The following is an 18,115-nucleotide window of genomic DNA, read 5'->3' on the forward strand; positions in this document are numbered from 1 at the left end:
CTGTACGCGCAAATAACAGATATTTTCACCGTTAGTGAAATATGGCTTGATAGCACAGTCTCAGATATTGAAGTAGAATTTCCCGGCTTTCATCTTCATCGACTCGACAGAAGTACCCAAACCGGTGGAGGTGTTTGTATCTTTACAAAACAAGACTTCAAAGTGGAATGCTTCTATCAACTATCTTACATTGCTGCTTTTGGTCTGCATATGTTGTGGGTGAAAATCCAGATCAGAAACTCGAGGTCAGTTTTTCAGTCTGCACGGTGTACATGCCTACGCAAGTACCTTATGCTTTGATACAGACTTTAGCGAAACTCTCGTTCAAGCACTTTCATTAAACAAGCCAATTTTTATCTTGGGCGACCTGAGCTGTAATATGCTGAATGAAAATGATCCGGCTCAGTGTCAAGCTCTCACGAGCTTCTACTCTTCTTTCAACCTATTGCAACTGGTTACACAGCCAACAAGAATAACAGAAACTTCAGAAACTCTAATTGATGTCCTTCTTGCCTTAAACGGAATCCTTGTAATGGAAACGAAGGTGGTTCCTCTATCCATAAGTGATCATTGTTTAATTTGTGCTGCACTAAAGCTGAAGAAAAAACGAACCGAGCCTGTTTATGTAACTACGAGAAATTTCAAAAACTATGATCATAAAGAATTTCTTAGCGATATGTCTAGCGTGCCCTGGTCTGTTGTCGACTGTGTTGATGATGTGGAAGACCAACTCAGTGCTTTCAACCTTTTGTTTAATGAAGTATTGGATCGACATGCACCCATCAGAAAGATCAAAGTCAGGAACCATCCTAACCCATTTGTGACGGATGAAATTCGAGGCCTCATGAAGAAAAGGGATAAGTGGCGCAAACAAGCGAGGAAAACTAAACACCCGCTTGACTGGGCGGCCTGTAGATCCTTCAGGAAAGAAGTTAAGAGAGAACTAAAAATCGCAGAAAGAGAGTATGTTGCGGAACAAATTAACAAGAATCCAAAGAATCCCCGCTGTATATGGAAGACTATTCGATCTTGTATTCCAAAGAAATCGCGAAACCAAAGAACTTTCAGTAAAGATCACAGAACTGTTGTGAATGAATTTAACACATTCTTCTCTTCAGTTGGCCAAGTGACCGTTGATAAAATAAATTCTTTAGTAAACGAATGTAAATACAATCTCGCCAAACCAGGTCTTAAGCCAAGAACGTACGACGAATCAGAACAATTTGCATTTCATACCGTGGAATGTAAACAAATCCAGAATATCGTTTTAGCAATGCCGACTAACAAAGCCCTGGGAACGATAAAATCCCAATGCGAGTCATTAAAGACAGCCTTCCTGTTATTCTTCCAACGCTCACGTCATCCTTTGTTACAGGTACATTCCCTTTGCCTTGGAAAATGGCTGAAGTTATACCTATTCCAAAGGAAGGTGATCATGAAAGACCTAACAACAATAGACCTGTTTCACTACTGCCTACCTTCTGTGCGAAAAAGTGGCTTTAAACCAACTTATGGATTTTTTAGAATCAAAACAACGTCTTTCTACCGAGCAAAGCGGAAATAAACGATTTCTTCAACAGAAACATCTCTTATAGAAACAACTGACATCATTCTAGAAGCAATGGATAAGCATAAAGTTACTGCGGTAGTCCTATTGGACATGAGCAAGGCTTTCGATAGTCTTAATCATGACATCCTTTTGTTAAAGCTGCAAGATATCGGTCAGTACCCTGCAGCTCTTAACTGGTTTTCTAACTATTTGTCCAATAGATTTCAAGCTGTCCGTATCAATTCTCAACTTTCAGACAAACTACCGATTCAAAGTGGATTACCGCAGGAGAGCATCCTTGGGCCCATCCTGTTCAATATTTATGTTAACGACCCACCCTCCGTTCCTTACTGAGTGCTGCAAATCCAAGACATGTGTTGATGACAATAAAATTTACATAACTTTTCCCGTTCAACAGCGCGAAAATGTTGTGGAAGACATGAACAAGGACCTCACTAAGATCAGGAACTGGTGCTTTGGTAATCGCCTCCTCCTTAATGCAACAAAAACTAAACTAATGCCGTTTAGTAGTCGCCGAATGATTGCCAAGATCCCAAATTTCAACCTGTCCTTGCTTGGTAAAGATCTGGTCCCTACCCGTTGTGCGAGGGACCTAGGTGTGAGTTTGATGATCAGCTTACTTTCAGTGATCAAGCCTGACCCAAATAAATCGCGCCAAACATGCTTTCCACAAAGACTTACTTGTAACCATAATTAAGAGTTTAGTTTTCAGTAAATGTACTATTGTTCAAGCGTATGGTCAAACACTTCTGTTACTAATATCAAAAAGTTACAGGCTATTCAGAACTTTGCTGCCCGTATAGTGACCGGATCAAGAAAATTTGACCATATTACACCGATCCTTAAACAGCTTCATTGGAGGCCAGTTATAGACTATCTATTTTATCGTGATGCCGTGATGACATTTAAGTGCATGAACGGTATGGCGCCGAACAACCTTAGTTCTAGATTCATTAAGAGAGGCACGATTAGCGGCTGCTCGACTCGCAATACATATACACTGGACATACCGCGCTACAAAACTGCTACGGGCCAGCGAAGTTTTTCATACCGCCAGTGACCATTTGGAACAACTTACCCAGCGATATAAAATTGAGCTCCTCGACAAACATTTTTACACGTAAGCTGATAAATCATCTCCTGATCAGTCGATTTTGATTTTTAACATTCTATATATATAAATACATCTGTATATTTTTATCACCCCCATTGTAGTTATTGTAATTATAATTTTTGTGATTATTGTAAGAATTGTAATTATTAAGATAGTTTTTAAGCTCTGAAAGGCCCCTCCGGGGAGAGTTTAATAAATTATTGTATTGTATTGTATTGTATATCCATTACTAGCTGTACATCTGTATGATCCTACATCCTCCCTGTTCACCTTGATCAAATAAAGCAGGTAACCTGTCACATGAAAACTTGTCCACAGGAATACTATCTTTTGTCCAAGTAATATTTGGTAGAGGGTCACCAGGTGCGTTGCAGGTCAGAGTATAGCTTTGTCTAATGGTAAATAAAGGCTTTGGTTCTGGTAGCTGAGTAATAGTTGGAGGTACTGGGCTATTAACAATTTAAGATAAATACAATGTGTACAGATTGCGCGATCGTATCACGATTATTACATTGCAGAACATGTTAATTACAACTCAAACAAATTCCCTCCCAAAGGCCATATTGATATTAAGAAAATGTTGTGAAATAATGAAGATCAGCCATATAATATAACGTTGCTCATTGAGAGACGCATGCGTCTTCGTGGTAAGTGTGCTGGACACGGTATCAAAAGGTTCACGCTCAAGCCTTTAATTGAACACTGAAAAGTGTAAAGTACACTTATGCATGCGAGACGCTTAACTGTTGCGGTGCCCGTCTTCACCCACGATTGTATATCGGTATCATTAGAACTTTCAGGGGAGACCCAACAAAATACTGGAGGTAGTACTACCACAGACTGTCATCCTCTCCTTGGGCCAGTAATATTCCTTGTAGCAATCATTCACGTCTGTCGGGCCTATTTTGATACAGGCTAGAGCCCTATTACTTTTCCTGCTACTTGTTTGTTACATGCGAGTGCTTGAAAGCATACTAACCGCCATTCTGAATCTACGTCACTGTCGAATCGTGTTCTCTTGACACTGAGTTTGTAGAACTATTGGCTATGGTCTAAGGTCGACCATTACAGATAAAAAAAAGTACTGGGGAATAAAGACAGTTTATCAACTTATTTACTGATCAATTTTTTCGCAAAAATCCTGACTTTAGCAAACAGCCAAATAGATTAGGTTTGGTGACGTTCATGAGAAGTTATCTGATGTAATGTAATGTAATGTAATGTAATGTAAAACTTTATTTATTCAAGGAGAATCGTCAGTTAAGCTATCGGTAAAAACTAAAATATTACAGCTGTTTTACATGATTGCCGTGTGGAAATCCGATATCTCAGATATCTTCTTAATACCCCGTTTAAACTGCTCAATAGTACCAACGCCTTTCAAATCTTGAGGCAATTTATTCCACAAACAAACCTCGCTATAACAAAAGCTTCGTTTCAAGTAATTAGTACTTGGCTTGGGCAACGAGAGTTTTCGTCCAAGATTTCTTAAGTGATAATCATTAACATGGCATTGAGGGAAAAGACATTGAAGATATTCTGGGGCAAGTTCATTCAATGTTTTATACATAATCAAATTTTTCTGTTTTTTACGACGAAGAGACAGTTTTTCCCACTTAAGCATCGCTAGGAGGAGGTTGGAATTCGTAGCAAAAGGTGATTTAGTTATTACTCTGGCTGCGTGATTCTGTACTTTTTGTAATTTGTCACTCAAACAGCCACTCATACAATCCCAGACCGGGCTGCAATAATCAAAATGTGGTAATATTAAAGCATTATAAATTTGAACTGCAACATCCTTCGAAATAAAAGGTCGTACACGTTTTAATGCACCAATGGCTGAAGAGGCTTTCTTGCATATCTCGTCAACGTGTTTAGACCAAGAGAGTTGAGTATCAATGGTAAGACCCAGAGATTTAGTATGATCAACTCTCCTGATCGTCTTGTCGTCAATATTGATATCAATCTCCTCACATTGGGCATTCAATCTCTGCCTAGTTCCAATTATCATTAATTCAGTTTTCGTAAAACGTAATCTGTGGGCTCTCAGCTTTCGAAGGGATCAAAATCCGCGGCCCCGATTTCGTGTGCCAAGGAGCAACCGTCACGCTGTTTGCCCCGCGCTGATTGGATGATGCTAAACAATGCCCGATTACAAATGCATCATGTGGGATGGGAGTCAGGGGCATATTCACGCCAGCGATTCATCTACTGACTAGCCTGGTGAGCCGTCGTGTCGGGTTTCCGTCAAGCGACATAAACCTCACATTAGGCTAGTCCGTAGATGAATCGCTGGCATGAATATGCCCCTGACTCCCTCCCCACATGAGGCATTTGTAATCGGGCATTGTTTAGCATTATCCAATCAGCGTGGGACAAACAGCGTGACGGTTGCTCCTTGGCACACGAAATCGGGGCCGCGGATTTTGATCGTTTCGAAAGCTGCATTTCTCGAAAATTTTTGGCGGTTAGCGCTTGGATTTTGAATGGATCTTCGATTGAATGCGACCAGAAGAAGCGTCAACCTTTCAGTTTATCTGGTATTCGATTTGGAAGCCGGGCGATTCTTATTTTTGGGTGAAAATCGGCTTCGTGCTAGGGCGGTCGAAAATGAGCTTTCCACCCTTGTCTCCTTCTTATAACCTATAGTAACAGTCCACGCAAAACCCACCAAATCGCTTAAATTCGCCATTTAGAGCCACAGAAACGACAATACACAGCAAGTGAGGTAGGTTTACATTTATTTTGAGCTTTAACTCAGACATTTCATGATATAAGTTTACGATAATAAAACTCTTTAATATTCTCCCATACATTCCTTTATATTTCGAATAAACAACCAGACTCTTCGCCTGTCTGGGCCCCCTGTGCTCATTCCGCATACTCACAGCGTGACAACGCACATCAAAATATTCACCCCTAAGATGACTCAGAGACAGTGCAATGATTATCGTATATTGCAGCACTATCCTTAAGTGAGGTTATTGGTCTAATTTCTTTTATCAAATTACTGTTTACAGAGAAGCGCGAGGTTCTATCGATATCTTGCTGAGACGATACTAATTGAAGAATATAGCATAAGAGCTTTCTTAAAGTCAATTAGTGCACACAAGGAAAAACAGAATTGAGTAATATTGGTGTCACAGAACACAATTACATTGCCCAAACGAAAGCGGAATTATCAATCTTCATAAAAAAATAATTTAAAGCATTCGGATACCAAAATGTAACGTAACCATCAATTCAAAAGAATTCCAGTCATTCCTAGTATCACATAAAAGGATGACTACATCGACTGCCACTGAAACTGAAGTAACAAGCCTTTTTAAACATTAAAGAGAAACTGCAATAGATGGACATTGCAATTTGTGTGGCTGTGTGCATTGTAACTTCAGCTTACCGCACAATACTCGAAGATTTCGTAAATAATGTCATTTCATAAAAAGATAGAGATAGCTTTTGGTATGAAGTTTATGTCAACATCTTCCTAAAATCGTGATGGACTCAGTATCATTGAGACACAATAAAGTTATTGACGCACGCTGTACCTGAAACGAAATAAATGTTTCAGAGGACGAGGTGCATTAAAGCAACTCATCAAACAGCATCGCTTACCAACTACATTAATAGTAACTGTGTCTTGCTCCATCAAATTAGTATAAGTATCCAGCAACGGAACATGGTACGTGTATTCCACCTTTCTCTTCACATTCTTTAGTATTAGTGTTGTATCAAGCAAAGCATTGAATTCACTCAAGTTGTGGAGCTCGGATTGAACGCGTTTCCAACCTTGCTGGATGATATTTTTTCAATCGGTTCACTAGGTTTCTGTCTTTAAAACTCAACGAGATACGGACTCGGTACATCAGAATACAGCCATCCAAGTTTGACTCGGTCGCTGTTCACTCCTAACACCACAGTTGTAGGACGGGAAGGTCTCTTGCTGATTCTGAATGACTGTGAAAAAGGCAAATAGACAACATCTAATTACATTTCAACAGACGTAACTTTAATAACTTTTGTTCATTTGTCAGAAAATTGAAGGATATGTTACAGTATGTCGATTTATTTTAGAGCTTTATTCCAAGTAGCAAACAAAACTAGCATCTCTATATTCTTAACTCTATGTGCCTTACCTGACTTCTGAATTGCGGAACAGAGTAAAAGCGGGGCTAAAATCCATGGAAAGAACTCATTTTCTTTTCATACACCTAAATTGACTAGATTTTACTTACTAACTGACAAAATTGATTTAGATATACTTTGACTGGCTGACTGACTAAATTGATTTGAATATTCCTTTTTCGAAACTTAACTGAAGAAATATTCAAGATTCTTGAGAAAGCTGTACATACACAGTTATACCAATTCCTGGTTGCCAATAAGCTCCTTTCAGGAAAACAGTTTGGATTCTGGAAGGGACTGTCCACCATATCTGCCCTGACATCCTTTGCCCATGAAGTCCTTCTTAATATAGAACAGGGCAAACTATGTGGAACCGTGTTTTTAGATCTAACAAAAGCTTTTGATTGGGTGGATCACCAGATCTTATTGTCTAAGCTATCAACGTATGTATGTCCGGAAATTCGCGTCAATGGTTTCGTTCCTACATCACTGACCGAAAACAGCGAAAATCTTGTGGGAATGAGATGTCTAACGAGTTTCCAGTAACTCACGGGTTTCCACAGGGTAGCATTTTAGGCCCCTTGTTGTCGTCATTTATATAAACGATCTGCCAAGCACTCTTGAATACTGCTGTGTGTCCCTCTATGCAGATAATACCGTGATTTACTGTTACGGCTCATCTTCCCATGAGATCAGTGATAAGTTAAATCGCGACTTGTTGGCCGTAGCTAATTGGTTAAATGCTCACAAGCTTACTTTGAACCTTGAAAAAACTAAATGTATGCTTTTAGGTAGTAATAGGAAATTTGAAAGCAAAATAGCTCTGTCTATAAATCTTCGACCACAATGTAAATAATGTCAACAGCTTCAAATACCTTGGAATTTTTATTTCATCTGATTTTACATCGACAAATCATGTTGAGTACATTGCTAGCAAAATTAATCAAAGGCTTGGTCTCCTAAAACACATTAAGCATTTACTACCTTTTTAGTGCGCGCCTTCTTTTTTATAAGAGTCTTGTCATGCCTTTATTTGATTATGCAGACCTAGTTTGGGGAGACAAACATAATGTAACCTTAATGACCAGTTTGCAAGTCTTGCAGAATATGGCTGTTATAATAATTTTAGACAGACCTATTTATTCATCTGCTACGCATGCGCTTGCCCCTCTTAAGTGGGTTCCATTAAAAAAAGGCGTTTTCGGAGAAGATGTATTTATGTGTATAAGTGTTTAAATAGACTTGTTGGGCATGATATGAACTTTTTAAGACAGCATGAACAACATGATTCTAATACCAGAACTAAGCTAAATCTCAGACTTCCAAGTGTCAAGAGGAACTGGGGTAAACAACGGACAACATTTCATGCCTTCAAGGACTCTCCTTGACTCTCCTCTCCAACTCTCCTTGCCAAGCGATCAGGCAATCCGTTCATCTTAATATTTTTGAACGTAATCCTTTAAATTTGTGACTCAAATGAATTTTATACCATGTTATTTTTAAAAATCGAGTTTCCAGATGGGACTTGAACCCACGACCCTCCGTGATCTAGTCGGATGCTCTAACCACTGAGCTACAGGAGACTCTATGGTGAGCAAGGGTCAATTAGTGGGTATTGACTGGAACCGCATCACGCGGCTACACAGCCAAACATCAGCTAGCGCTTAGAAGCTCACTAACAGCATCACGCTGTCACATTAAAGCATCACATGCATTAAAGCATCACATGCATTAAAGCATCACATGCAGCCAACCAGCCTCCAAAGTGAGCATGTAAAGATGAAATAAACAATTTTTAAAAATCGAGTTTCCAGATGGGATTTGAACCCACGACCCTCCGTGATCTAGTCGGATGCTCTAAACACTGAGCTACAGGAGACTCTATGGTGAGCAAGGGTCAGTTAGTGGGTATTGACTGGAACCGCATCACGCGGCTACACATGGAGGGTCGTGGGTTCAAATCCCATCTGGAAACTCGATTTTTAAAAATTGTTTATTTCATGTTATTTTTAAATCTGTGATAAAAATGAATTTAAGATAATAAGTTGTTTCCTTTTTATATTTTTTAACATATTTTTAATTTTAATGTGCGAATGGTTTTTGTATTTTGTATTTTTTTTGCAGATCCTTTTTGAAAACCATATTTTATATGAAAATGTCATCTCATTAAAGATTGTTATTATTATTATTATTATTATTAAACCTAAATTGATTTAGATTTCACTTACTGACTAACTGACAAATTTGATTTAGATATACTTTGATTGGCGGACTGACTGAATTGATTTCATTATTCTCTTTTCGAAACTTAACTTAAGAAATATTCCAGGCACGTGCGTTGTATCCTTGATGAGTTTTTCCCCTATCAAGCGGAAGGAACAAAAACTAAATATGGTTTGACGTCAAATGACGGTTCCAGTTCCGTGATTTATGGCGTGAATAAAAGTACCATTCATGACTAAGCCTTTTTCTTTTTTAAAAGATGAGTTTCAGGTCTGAAATCATGTAATCTATTGAAATTTATCTGTATTCACGATCCTATAAAATGTTTCGTCTCTTTTCGTGGTACGTTGTTCGACCATCTGTCTAAATGAGCATCTCACGCAGAGATTTTCAGCATGTTACGTGTAACATCGAATCATTCCTCGGCATTCATAAACAATAGCTTCTATTTGGTGCAAAAATATGCATGGTTATTTATCCGCGGACAATATTTGTTCCGAGACGCAAATAGTTTTCTGAGAGCGAAGCTTGAGTAAAACTGCGAGCTTCTTTCACTAGTTTTTTAGTTATTGGGATATGTACCAATTTAGTTATTGGGATATGACCTCCACTTCTGCAAATAATCTTTAATTGAAAGTGATCAATCATAGGATGAGAGGGCGAGTTAATAGAGGTGACAGTTTTTAGAATATTCTACGAAAAGTCTAGATCCAACCCATAACATGTGTTAGTAGAATAAAGGTGTGTTCTGTCGAACTTTGCAATAATCTTTGCAGTTTGTAACAAGCTGTCAGAATTTGTAATAACACTTGTAGCACATTGTAATAAACCACTTGTTGCAGTTTGTAAAATAAGCTGTCGCACTTTATAACAGCATTTCTAGCACTTTGAAATGAACTAGCTATAGATGGTCAGAGGGCGAGAAGACACGATGACAACCATCATCCCTGTCAAAAATGGCAATTATTTTATCGCTGGCAACACCCGTGGGCAATAAAAAGCGAATCCTCTGTTCTGATTGGCTTCCTGAGCGGGCAAGTTGGACCCATCCCGCTCGGGTTGTTCGCCTTGATTCCGCGCAAGAAAAACATCTCGTGGAGCGGACTTACAAAGTTCGTCATTTTTTAACAATAAAGCGATGGATTCGCAAAAAGTGGCAGAAAACAGTCAAAACTAAGAAAAAATAAACGACTCTCTTGGTTTGTTGTCTTAAATTCACAGTTGGCTTTCTTTCTCGGCTCTCGAAATAAAAAGTCATTCTTGATTCTTAATAAAGTGAAAAAATTTTGCTTTGTAATAAATCCTTTATTGACCAAGCTTGTTCGGTCAAGATGACTGGATATTAGCCTCGTTCTTTTTTGTGATTACATGGACCTCAAACGAAGTCAGCCAATATCCATGCAATGCATTTATCATCCTCCAACATCCCCGTGCATTGACGGTAAGTTTGATTTAAAGCAATAATCATGAACAGCGCCCTCGTTTCATGAAATACTTTGCTCCAAACGTTTTCTTTGCCGCCCTTGACTGCCCGGAGGTGAATAATACCTCGCTTATCTCCTCCGCTTAAGCCATTCAGCCCGCCTGAAAACCATGACTCATTTGCGAGGTCTTTTCTCAATGTAAGTATACTTCCTCAGCAAAAATTATGTTTTAGGTCATTGCTATAAACATTTTTACTTTAGTGGACGACAAATGAAATATTTGTAGAAGGATTTATCTTGATATGCTGATTGCAATTCATTTATACTAGAGGAATGGAAGTCACCAAACTCGCTTTAGATTTACAATTAGCAAATGAAACAAAAACAAAAAGTTTATTTCAAGAGATAGTGTAGTCTTATTACAAAAATAACCAAAATCTGTTGAGGGACAATAGGGCATCTTTTCACGCCAGATTTAAGAAAACAAATGATGAAGTGTACACAATGAACTTTAATTGAAGATGATTTGAATATATCAACAAAGTTGAAATGGTAAATTGGCCACCGTTACGATTATAAAAGCTGACGTTTCGAGCGTTAGCCCTTCGTCGGAGGGATATTTCAACTTTGTTGATATATTCAAATTATTTCGTTACCCCCACCGACGCAGCCCAAAACAGTTTCTTTAGTAACTATCAGCCTTTATTTAATTGAAGATGACCTAGCGACGTCAAAATATTTACCGTAAAATGAAAAAGCATGAAAAATAAACCATGCCTTCGAACCTGTTTTTATGAAAATGTCACAGAGCAGGATGACTGGAAAATATTCAGTTTCTCAACATTTTATCAAGGCTTCTAAATACGTATAGCGACAGCAACACGAATTACTTAGTAAACTGCTTGTCCGTTTGATCTGATGCTGATTAACCTTCATAATTAATATGGTTTATCTTTTGTTTCTCAACCAGCTCTTTCATCAGTCCACTTTAAAACTGGACTGAACCTGTAACCTGTAACCTGTAACCTGTAACCCTACTCTAGAGATTGACAAGAAGATTTAAAATTAGTCTCGTGCCTCCATGATACGTTGCAGTTATTGACCTCATTCATTCCATAGTTAGGTCATCGACATTCGCATAAAGAGTGGTATCATACTCTCTCATGTTGAAATAAGTGTCCTAAATAAGAAAAGGAAAGAAAAGAAAAATACAATGTTAAAAAGTAATGAGTCAATGCGGTGTTCGGTCTGCTATATTGAAGAAGGGGATGGAAAATTAAAAAAAACAGTAATGATAATAATAATAATAATAATAATAATAACAACAACAACAACAATAAAAATAATGCCTTTCAAAATAAACGTAACAAGTCATCCGTTTTAGAGAAAAAGATTAATCCTGCGGGAATTTTACTCTTGTAAAAGATGAAGCAAATAGGGCGCATGAACAGCGGGGCTTTTTAGAGGAGGGGAGGCTTACAAAGGGCAAATATCTTTATTTTAAATCATCGCCCAGATTCTATCGCATACTGCTTGTATCTCTTCGGTTTAAAACTTACGATATCTGTGTGGAAACAAATATAGGCTTTCAAAAAATATACATTTGAATGATAGTGGTACCTAGTAAATTACCACTATAAAAAAAATGTTCAAGTTCCAAAAAGGGGGGCCTTTCTGGAAAGGGGGTTTTATTAGAGCTTTTGCAGTATAAGCAAACTAACTAGTATAATGCTAACTTCTATCTAACGTAATTTTTCACTTACATTTTTGTTTTTAGCCATGCGACTGATAACGTCTTTAAGTGAAGAGAATGTTGGTCTGTCATTTGGATTTTCCTGCCAGCACTGGACCATAATCTGGTAACTACAAACAAGTGGTAAACATAATATTCACGATAATATTGAGAATCAGGGCGTCAGACCTAGCGATTTTGTTATATAAACACAGACATCTATGATTTTTAAGCTAGAAAGGGTACTGACTCATTGATATTTTCCAAACCTACTTGGGTTAATCTAACAAATTTCAAATGCATGATAAAACTTTTTTAAAGACATGTTTCGGTGCGACTCATGCCATCCTCTAGTTATTTTGCCGTATCCGTTTTAATTTGTTTTCACTCGTTACATTAAAAATGACGTTATCAATCCAAATCAAATGACGATGATTTGAAATTGCAGTGCCAAATCTAAATACCAAACAATGAAATACCAAAACTTCAAATATTATACTTGCGCCTGCGCAAACAAGTTTCTAATTGACCTATTGTAACGGTACTGACGATGGCATGAGTCATGACGAACGTGTGTTTAAAAAGTATAAAGGTGAGTTTGAATTTATTTTGCTTCTATCGTTGTTACGAAGTTAAAGAAGTATCATGCATTACTTGATTTAGCTGCATGTGGTCATAAACCAATGACAGACCATCAAACACAAATACTTCTTATTAATATCTGTGAAAACAAGGATTAAGTAAACAGAAGCAGACCACTTACAGCTGTTGGTCAACATGTTTAGGTTTAGGCATTCTGTATCCTTGCTGAAGTTTGTTTGCAATTTCGCGGGCGTTAATAGCAGGGTAAGGAGATCCACCTATGGACATGAAATGACAGCTTAAAGTCAAATGATGAGGCAACAATAGTTATCACACAAGTCACTTTTATAATTTTCGACTGCATGAACCTCACAAAAACAATCCTCGTCAAACTTACTTAGAAACTGCAGCAATTCTATCCCTCTTCCCCCCCCTGCATACAAAATAGTGCTTTGTTTTGACGGTTAAAACTGTTATTTACTAAATGCAGACGTACCTACAGTAAATATTTCGTACAGAACAACGCCGAAACTCCAGCTGCAAATGACAAAAAAGAAAGAGCAATGAAACGTATAAGCAGCGAAGCAATCTGAGTCCAGTAAAACATGATAACTCGCGAGTTTAACTTGCTCGCTGCCTAGACAAAATATTGTGAAATAAATCGAGAGTAGGGAAGTATAAATCTTGATACTGTTCAAGAATGAGCTACCAGCTTGTACTCAAAGACAATTCCTTTGTGTAAACCAAGCATTTACATTTGCTGTCAACTTGAGTTCTGCCAAATTCCGATAGAACAGAAGTAAAAGTGGAAAAATATAAATAAAGATATTTCAATCTACGTTTATGCGTTACAAATTAATTTGCAAACTTTCAAGCGGTTGTATAGGGATTCTTAGTAATAAGAATGACAAAAATCCGGGCCTGAAGTTGATACCAAGACGAATTTGTTTTGAGTATCTTAAAGGTAATACTTACACATCACTTTGTGTTGTGTACTTTCCATAAACTAAACCCTCATAAGCAGTCCACTTTACTGGCAGGCGGCCCTGTTTTAAATTACACAGCGGAAATGTTAAATTCGGATTGATTGCTTCCTTCTTTACTACGATAGTTGGTGAAATTTGCAAAGTGCGACATCCTAGGAAAAGATTCATGAAAGAGCAGAAAACTTCACTGAAATGGAGGCGAGTTGAAATCAGGGAAAAAATTTCCTACCCGACTCGTTTTGTTGTAGATATCATCCTGGTTAACATTCCTCGCCATTCCAAAGTCTGTTAGCTTACACTTCTCTCCTTCCCCAACAAGAACATTTCTGGCCGCTAAGTCACGGTGGATGATCTGACACAAGGATGTTATGTTGCAGTGGGTTAAGTATTTAAAAAAAATGGAACAACTTAGAATAGGACAATTGGTACGTTCGGAGCTCTATCGTTGAATAATCAAAGACCGAAAGTTTCTCTATATTCGACGACAGTGCTTTCCCATTAAATGTAATTTCACACGACGCTTTCAACACGACTGACCCTAATAGCATGCAGAACGCTCCTCATAAATGACCTTACCTTGCTCCATAAAAAGTGCTAAATAGGTCGGAAGTTCATCAGGACATTAAATGCAATAATCTTGGGTTCGATTTCTCATGGGTCTAATGCTTGCGACGAATATCACATTTAACGATTCAAATTGCTGTGACCTAACACTAAATCAGAATGGAAAAGAAAGTGCTCCACCGGCACATGTATCGTGAATACCTTGTTAGCAGAAAGAAAGTTCATTCCATCAGCGATCTGCAGGGCAAATTGTATCAGTTGCTCTGAAGTCAGGTTGGTGTCAGGTTTAACATCCGGGTCTTTAAAGTATGTGTCATTTAGGCCGCGACTCTTTCTTAAGTAACCCAACAGATCTCCATAAGGTATGTATTCAATCAGAACAAGTAAAGGTTCTGTAAAAAAAACATTATTTTAAACATGGAAACTAATTTAATTTCAGATTTGCCGAAACAAACGATAAAGTAAAGAACAAGGAAGATGGCAAGTTTTGAGCTCGGTAAAGAAATGCAGAAAGATGTTTTTTTTCGTCTAGTCACGAGCGTGGGACAAATAAAAAATTCTGAGTCCCCATGAGAAATCGAACCCCTGTCATACTTGAACTTCGTAATGGGCCTTGCTCACCGAAGAGTCTCTGTGGCTCAGTGGTAGAGAAGCGGAGCGCGGAATCCGACGGTCCGAGGTTCGATTCCTCATGGGGACTCAGAATGTTATCTTTGTCCCACACTCGTAACTAGACGAAAAAGAACACCTTTCTACAAATGATAAAGTGTTACCATTATCTTTTTACCAGTTTTAGTGACGCATCCCATCAGTTGAATGACATGAGGATGAGGCTTAAGTTTCTTCATCAAATCCAGCTCCGACAGTAGATCTTTCTTGTCATTATCTGGGGCATTTTCTAACAAAAATGCAATAAATGTTGCCATTACACACTGGCATTTGAGAAGGTGTATAAAAGTTAGGCCAAATTAATTCTCCTCGTTGATTCATTTTTATGTTTGAGACTAACCCTAGTTGCATCAAATAGTGTCCTCACCACGAAATGTTCTTATGTGACTGAGGAATGACACCCTGAAAGTAATAAATAAACTATGCAACATGAAAGAGCTGCTTCGCCTTTTTTTTTTTTTTTTTACAAAGTTTGCGTATTTCCTTTTAAAAGTTTTTGATTTACTGATAAATCTGTCTTGTAATTACGATATCAAAAATAGGTCTTCTTACGATTTGTTTCTACAACATACCTTTCAGCATTTTAACTGCCACTGTTGTTGTTCCCCTTACTCCACTGATATCTGATAAAGTTGCCTTAGCAACTTGACAGAAAGCACCCTTTCCAATGACTTTCGAGATTTGAACATTTTCCCGTTTGACTTCCCATTTCTTGAACTTTGTTGTCATTCTCTTAATTGACATATACTCAGAGTCCATTTGATGTTTTCTGTTTGGTACTGCGTTTCTTACTGGCGACGATTGAACAACTACCGTTTCCTCTTCGCTCAAGATCAGACGTTCGGAGATATTCACGTATGCCTCATTAGCTTGAACTTGGTTCTTTTGATCCTAAAAGCGAAGTGAAAAGAAATAACCACATGCAGCGGTGATAGTTACGAAAAAACTTGATACGTATGATGGACGAAAAAACTTGATAACGGTAAGGCACTTAAATATTTCATCTCTTTCCATCGAACATCCTCCATATTTACCTGATTATCCGTAGCGTTACTACTATGATAACGGAAACTGAAAAAAAAATCCAGAATGAACATGCGTTACATAACTATGGGCAACATAGTGCAAGATTTTGAAACTGAGTCGCTATTTTCTTAAAAGAAATAATAATACCCAGCGCTTATCAAAATAAGGGGCCAGAAAACCAATACGAGCTTTTAAGCCTGAGGGAAACTAAAATGATTCGAGATACCGGTATGACTGATCGAGTTCACTGATAGCAACTGAGTGAAAAATGTACCTCCATGGAATCACTTTCAATTCGAGTTAGCCCGGCAGAATATGGAGTGTCGATATTCCATTGTATAGACAAATTTTCGAGAAGAGCCTCGCATCGAAAACTGTAGTCTTTACTTGTTCTCTGGCCAACGCAATAAGGAATATATGAGCAATAGAGAATTTCAAATACTGAAATTGGTGCACATACCCCCCTGAAACCTTATGGCAGAATTTCATTTCATGCTCACAATAAACAATAAATCAATTCAATCGGTTTCGGGGCAAAAATTCCAACTTTTCAGTCAAATCCATCAAACGTCCGCTCTGTTTAAGATTATCTATTGAGCTCTCTCCGTCAGTGAGCATGCCGAAATGTTTGCGAGTATATGACTATACGTAGAAACTACATATCACCTTGCTACAAAAAGAATCCTGTCTGTACCTACCTTCTATTTTCAGTCGAAGGACCTACGAAATAAATATACATTATTCTCAGTTTATCCATTTCTTACGAGAAATGGGTAAAAACTACTTTGCTTGATTAATAAACCAGCAAAAGTTTCCGATACTTCGGTACCCTGAAACTTGATTAACTGAGGTACACAAAAACAACTAAAAACGGACAAACAAGAACCTATACACTGAAGGAGTCCGCCAGAAAAACAAACTACGCATAATATAACACCTCAAAGCGTAATGGTGAGTACCTGGATTATTAGGCCTCCTCCTCCAGAGCAAAATAACCACCACAATGAAGATCATCGAAAGGACGAAAATGACACTTGAATACACAACGTGAAGAAATGTTCCTTCCTTAATCAAATTGGAACCTAAAAAAGTAACGATCTTTCATATGTGACTGAGGGATGAAACTCTAAAACGCAACGTTTGCATTAACCAGAAAGAATAGGAATTGACGTGCAACTAGTTAGAGAATAGGGCATGAATAGCCCCCTCGAATGCATAGGCGATTTCCTACAGAGCAAAGACAGTAACTATTTACCATTAAAGTTAAAATTTTTGGATAGTCATCGTAAGAAGTTTAGTTTCCTAAGGACAAGTTCTCGATAATTCAGGGTCAAACAGATTCTCACTTGTCTTTCAATAACTTTTCATACTCGTTATTTCAGAGAGCTATCTCAGTTTCTTTGGTTTTATTTTGGTTTTTCTTTTTAACTGTAAGCACTGTCCGTTCATATATTGTTGGACGTTCAAGTTTTAAAAAGCTCTTTAGAGAAGGACCTGTAGCAGCTACGTACGTTCTCATCTTGAATGTGAATTATTTGCCTGGTTTGGGCTATGACTGTACCACAGGTACTGTACATGGATATAGCTAACAGAAAGGGCGAGCTCTACCAACGGACTTCCCCTCGAAAATTAAAGAGGTTTTAAAGGAGTATTATTACGTACTTGTTGTCGTGGCTGGATCGGTTGGATCAACATCCAAAACAGCATTAACTTTGAAAGAAGACAATCTTCCATTAGAAATTTCATCATGGATTGGTTTCAAAGGGTCACTCGCCAATTTTCTAAACATAAGCTCAACAATGGCGACGACACTACCAGGCCTAAAACCGAGATAAAGAGGAAATAAAAACTGAATAAGAACAGCACTCCTAGACGTAAGACACAGCGATGTAACGTCAAAATTCCTCAATAAAAATCCGGTTTAAAGACAAAAAAGATCGCACCAACCTGAATTCTAGAACTTTCACCTTGTAAAGCTCCTCTTCAGTCTGTCGCGCGTAGACATTCCAGATCTAAAGACATAGAAGGGATTATTATTCTAGTTGTGTTTTGCCAGATAGGGTAATAAGAACTTTGTCTATCAGCATGGTGAATGTCATA

General features: G+C 38.0%; 1 protein-coding gene and 1 pseudogene across 1 annotated transcript in view; both read right to left on the reverse strand.

Annotated features, from left to right (window-relative positions):
- LOC148726940 (uncharacterized) overlaps nucleotides 1-7,117 on the reverse strand; it is a 50,009-nt pseudogene extending 42,892 nt beyond the window's left edge.
- Nucleotides 7,118-10,830: 3,713 nt separating this feature from the next.
- LOC111334841 (fibroblast growth factor receptor 1-A) overlaps nucleotides 10,831-18,115 on the reverse strand; it is a 15,309-nt gene continuing 8,024 nt past the window's right edge. Inside the window, exons 6-19 of the mRNA XM_088727698.1 lie at nucleotides 17,963-18,027; nucleotides 17,678-17,835; nucleotides 16,975-17,097; nucleotides 16,714-16,735; nucleotides 16,024-16,060; nucleotides 15,562-15,880; nucleotides 15,108-15,218; nucleotides 14,522-14,712; nucleotides 13,986-14,108; nucleotides 13,746-13,816; nucleotides 13,267-13,307; nucleotides 12,952-13,048; nucleotides 12,220-12,319; nucleotides 10,831-11,636 (exon numbers count right to left, since the gene is read on the reverse strand). Coding sequence (XP_088583824.1) covers nucleotides 11,565-11,636; nucleotides 12,220-12,319; nucleotides 12,952-13,048; nucleotides 13,267-13,307; nucleotides 13,746-13,816; nucleotides 13,986-14,108; nucleotides 14,522-14,712; nucleotides 15,108-15,218; nucleotides 15,562-15,880; nucleotides 16,024-16,060; nucleotides 16,714-16,735; nucleotides 16,975-17,097; nucleotides 17,678-17,835; nucleotides 17,963-18,027 — 1,530 coding nt within the window. The 3' untranslated portion in view covers nucleotides 10,831-11,564. The remainder of the gene's footprint in view (nucleotides 11,637-12,219; nucleotides 12,320-12,951; nucleotides 13,049-13,266; nucleotides 13,308-13,745; nucleotides 13,817-13,985; nucleotides 14,109-14,521; nucleotides 14,713-15,107; nucleotides 15,219-15,561; nucleotides 15,881-16,023; nucleotides 16,061-16,713; nucleotides 16,736-16,974; nucleotides 17,098-17,677; nucleotides 17,836-17,962; nucleotides 18,028-18,115) is intronic.

Source organism: Stylophora pistillata, chromosome 7 (assembly GCF_964205215.1).
Source record: "Stylophora pistillata chromosome 7, jaStyPist1.2, whole genome shotgun sequence".
NCBI lineage: Eukaryota > Metazoa > Cnidaria > Anthozoa > Scleractinia > Pocilloporidae > Stylophora > Stylophora pistillata.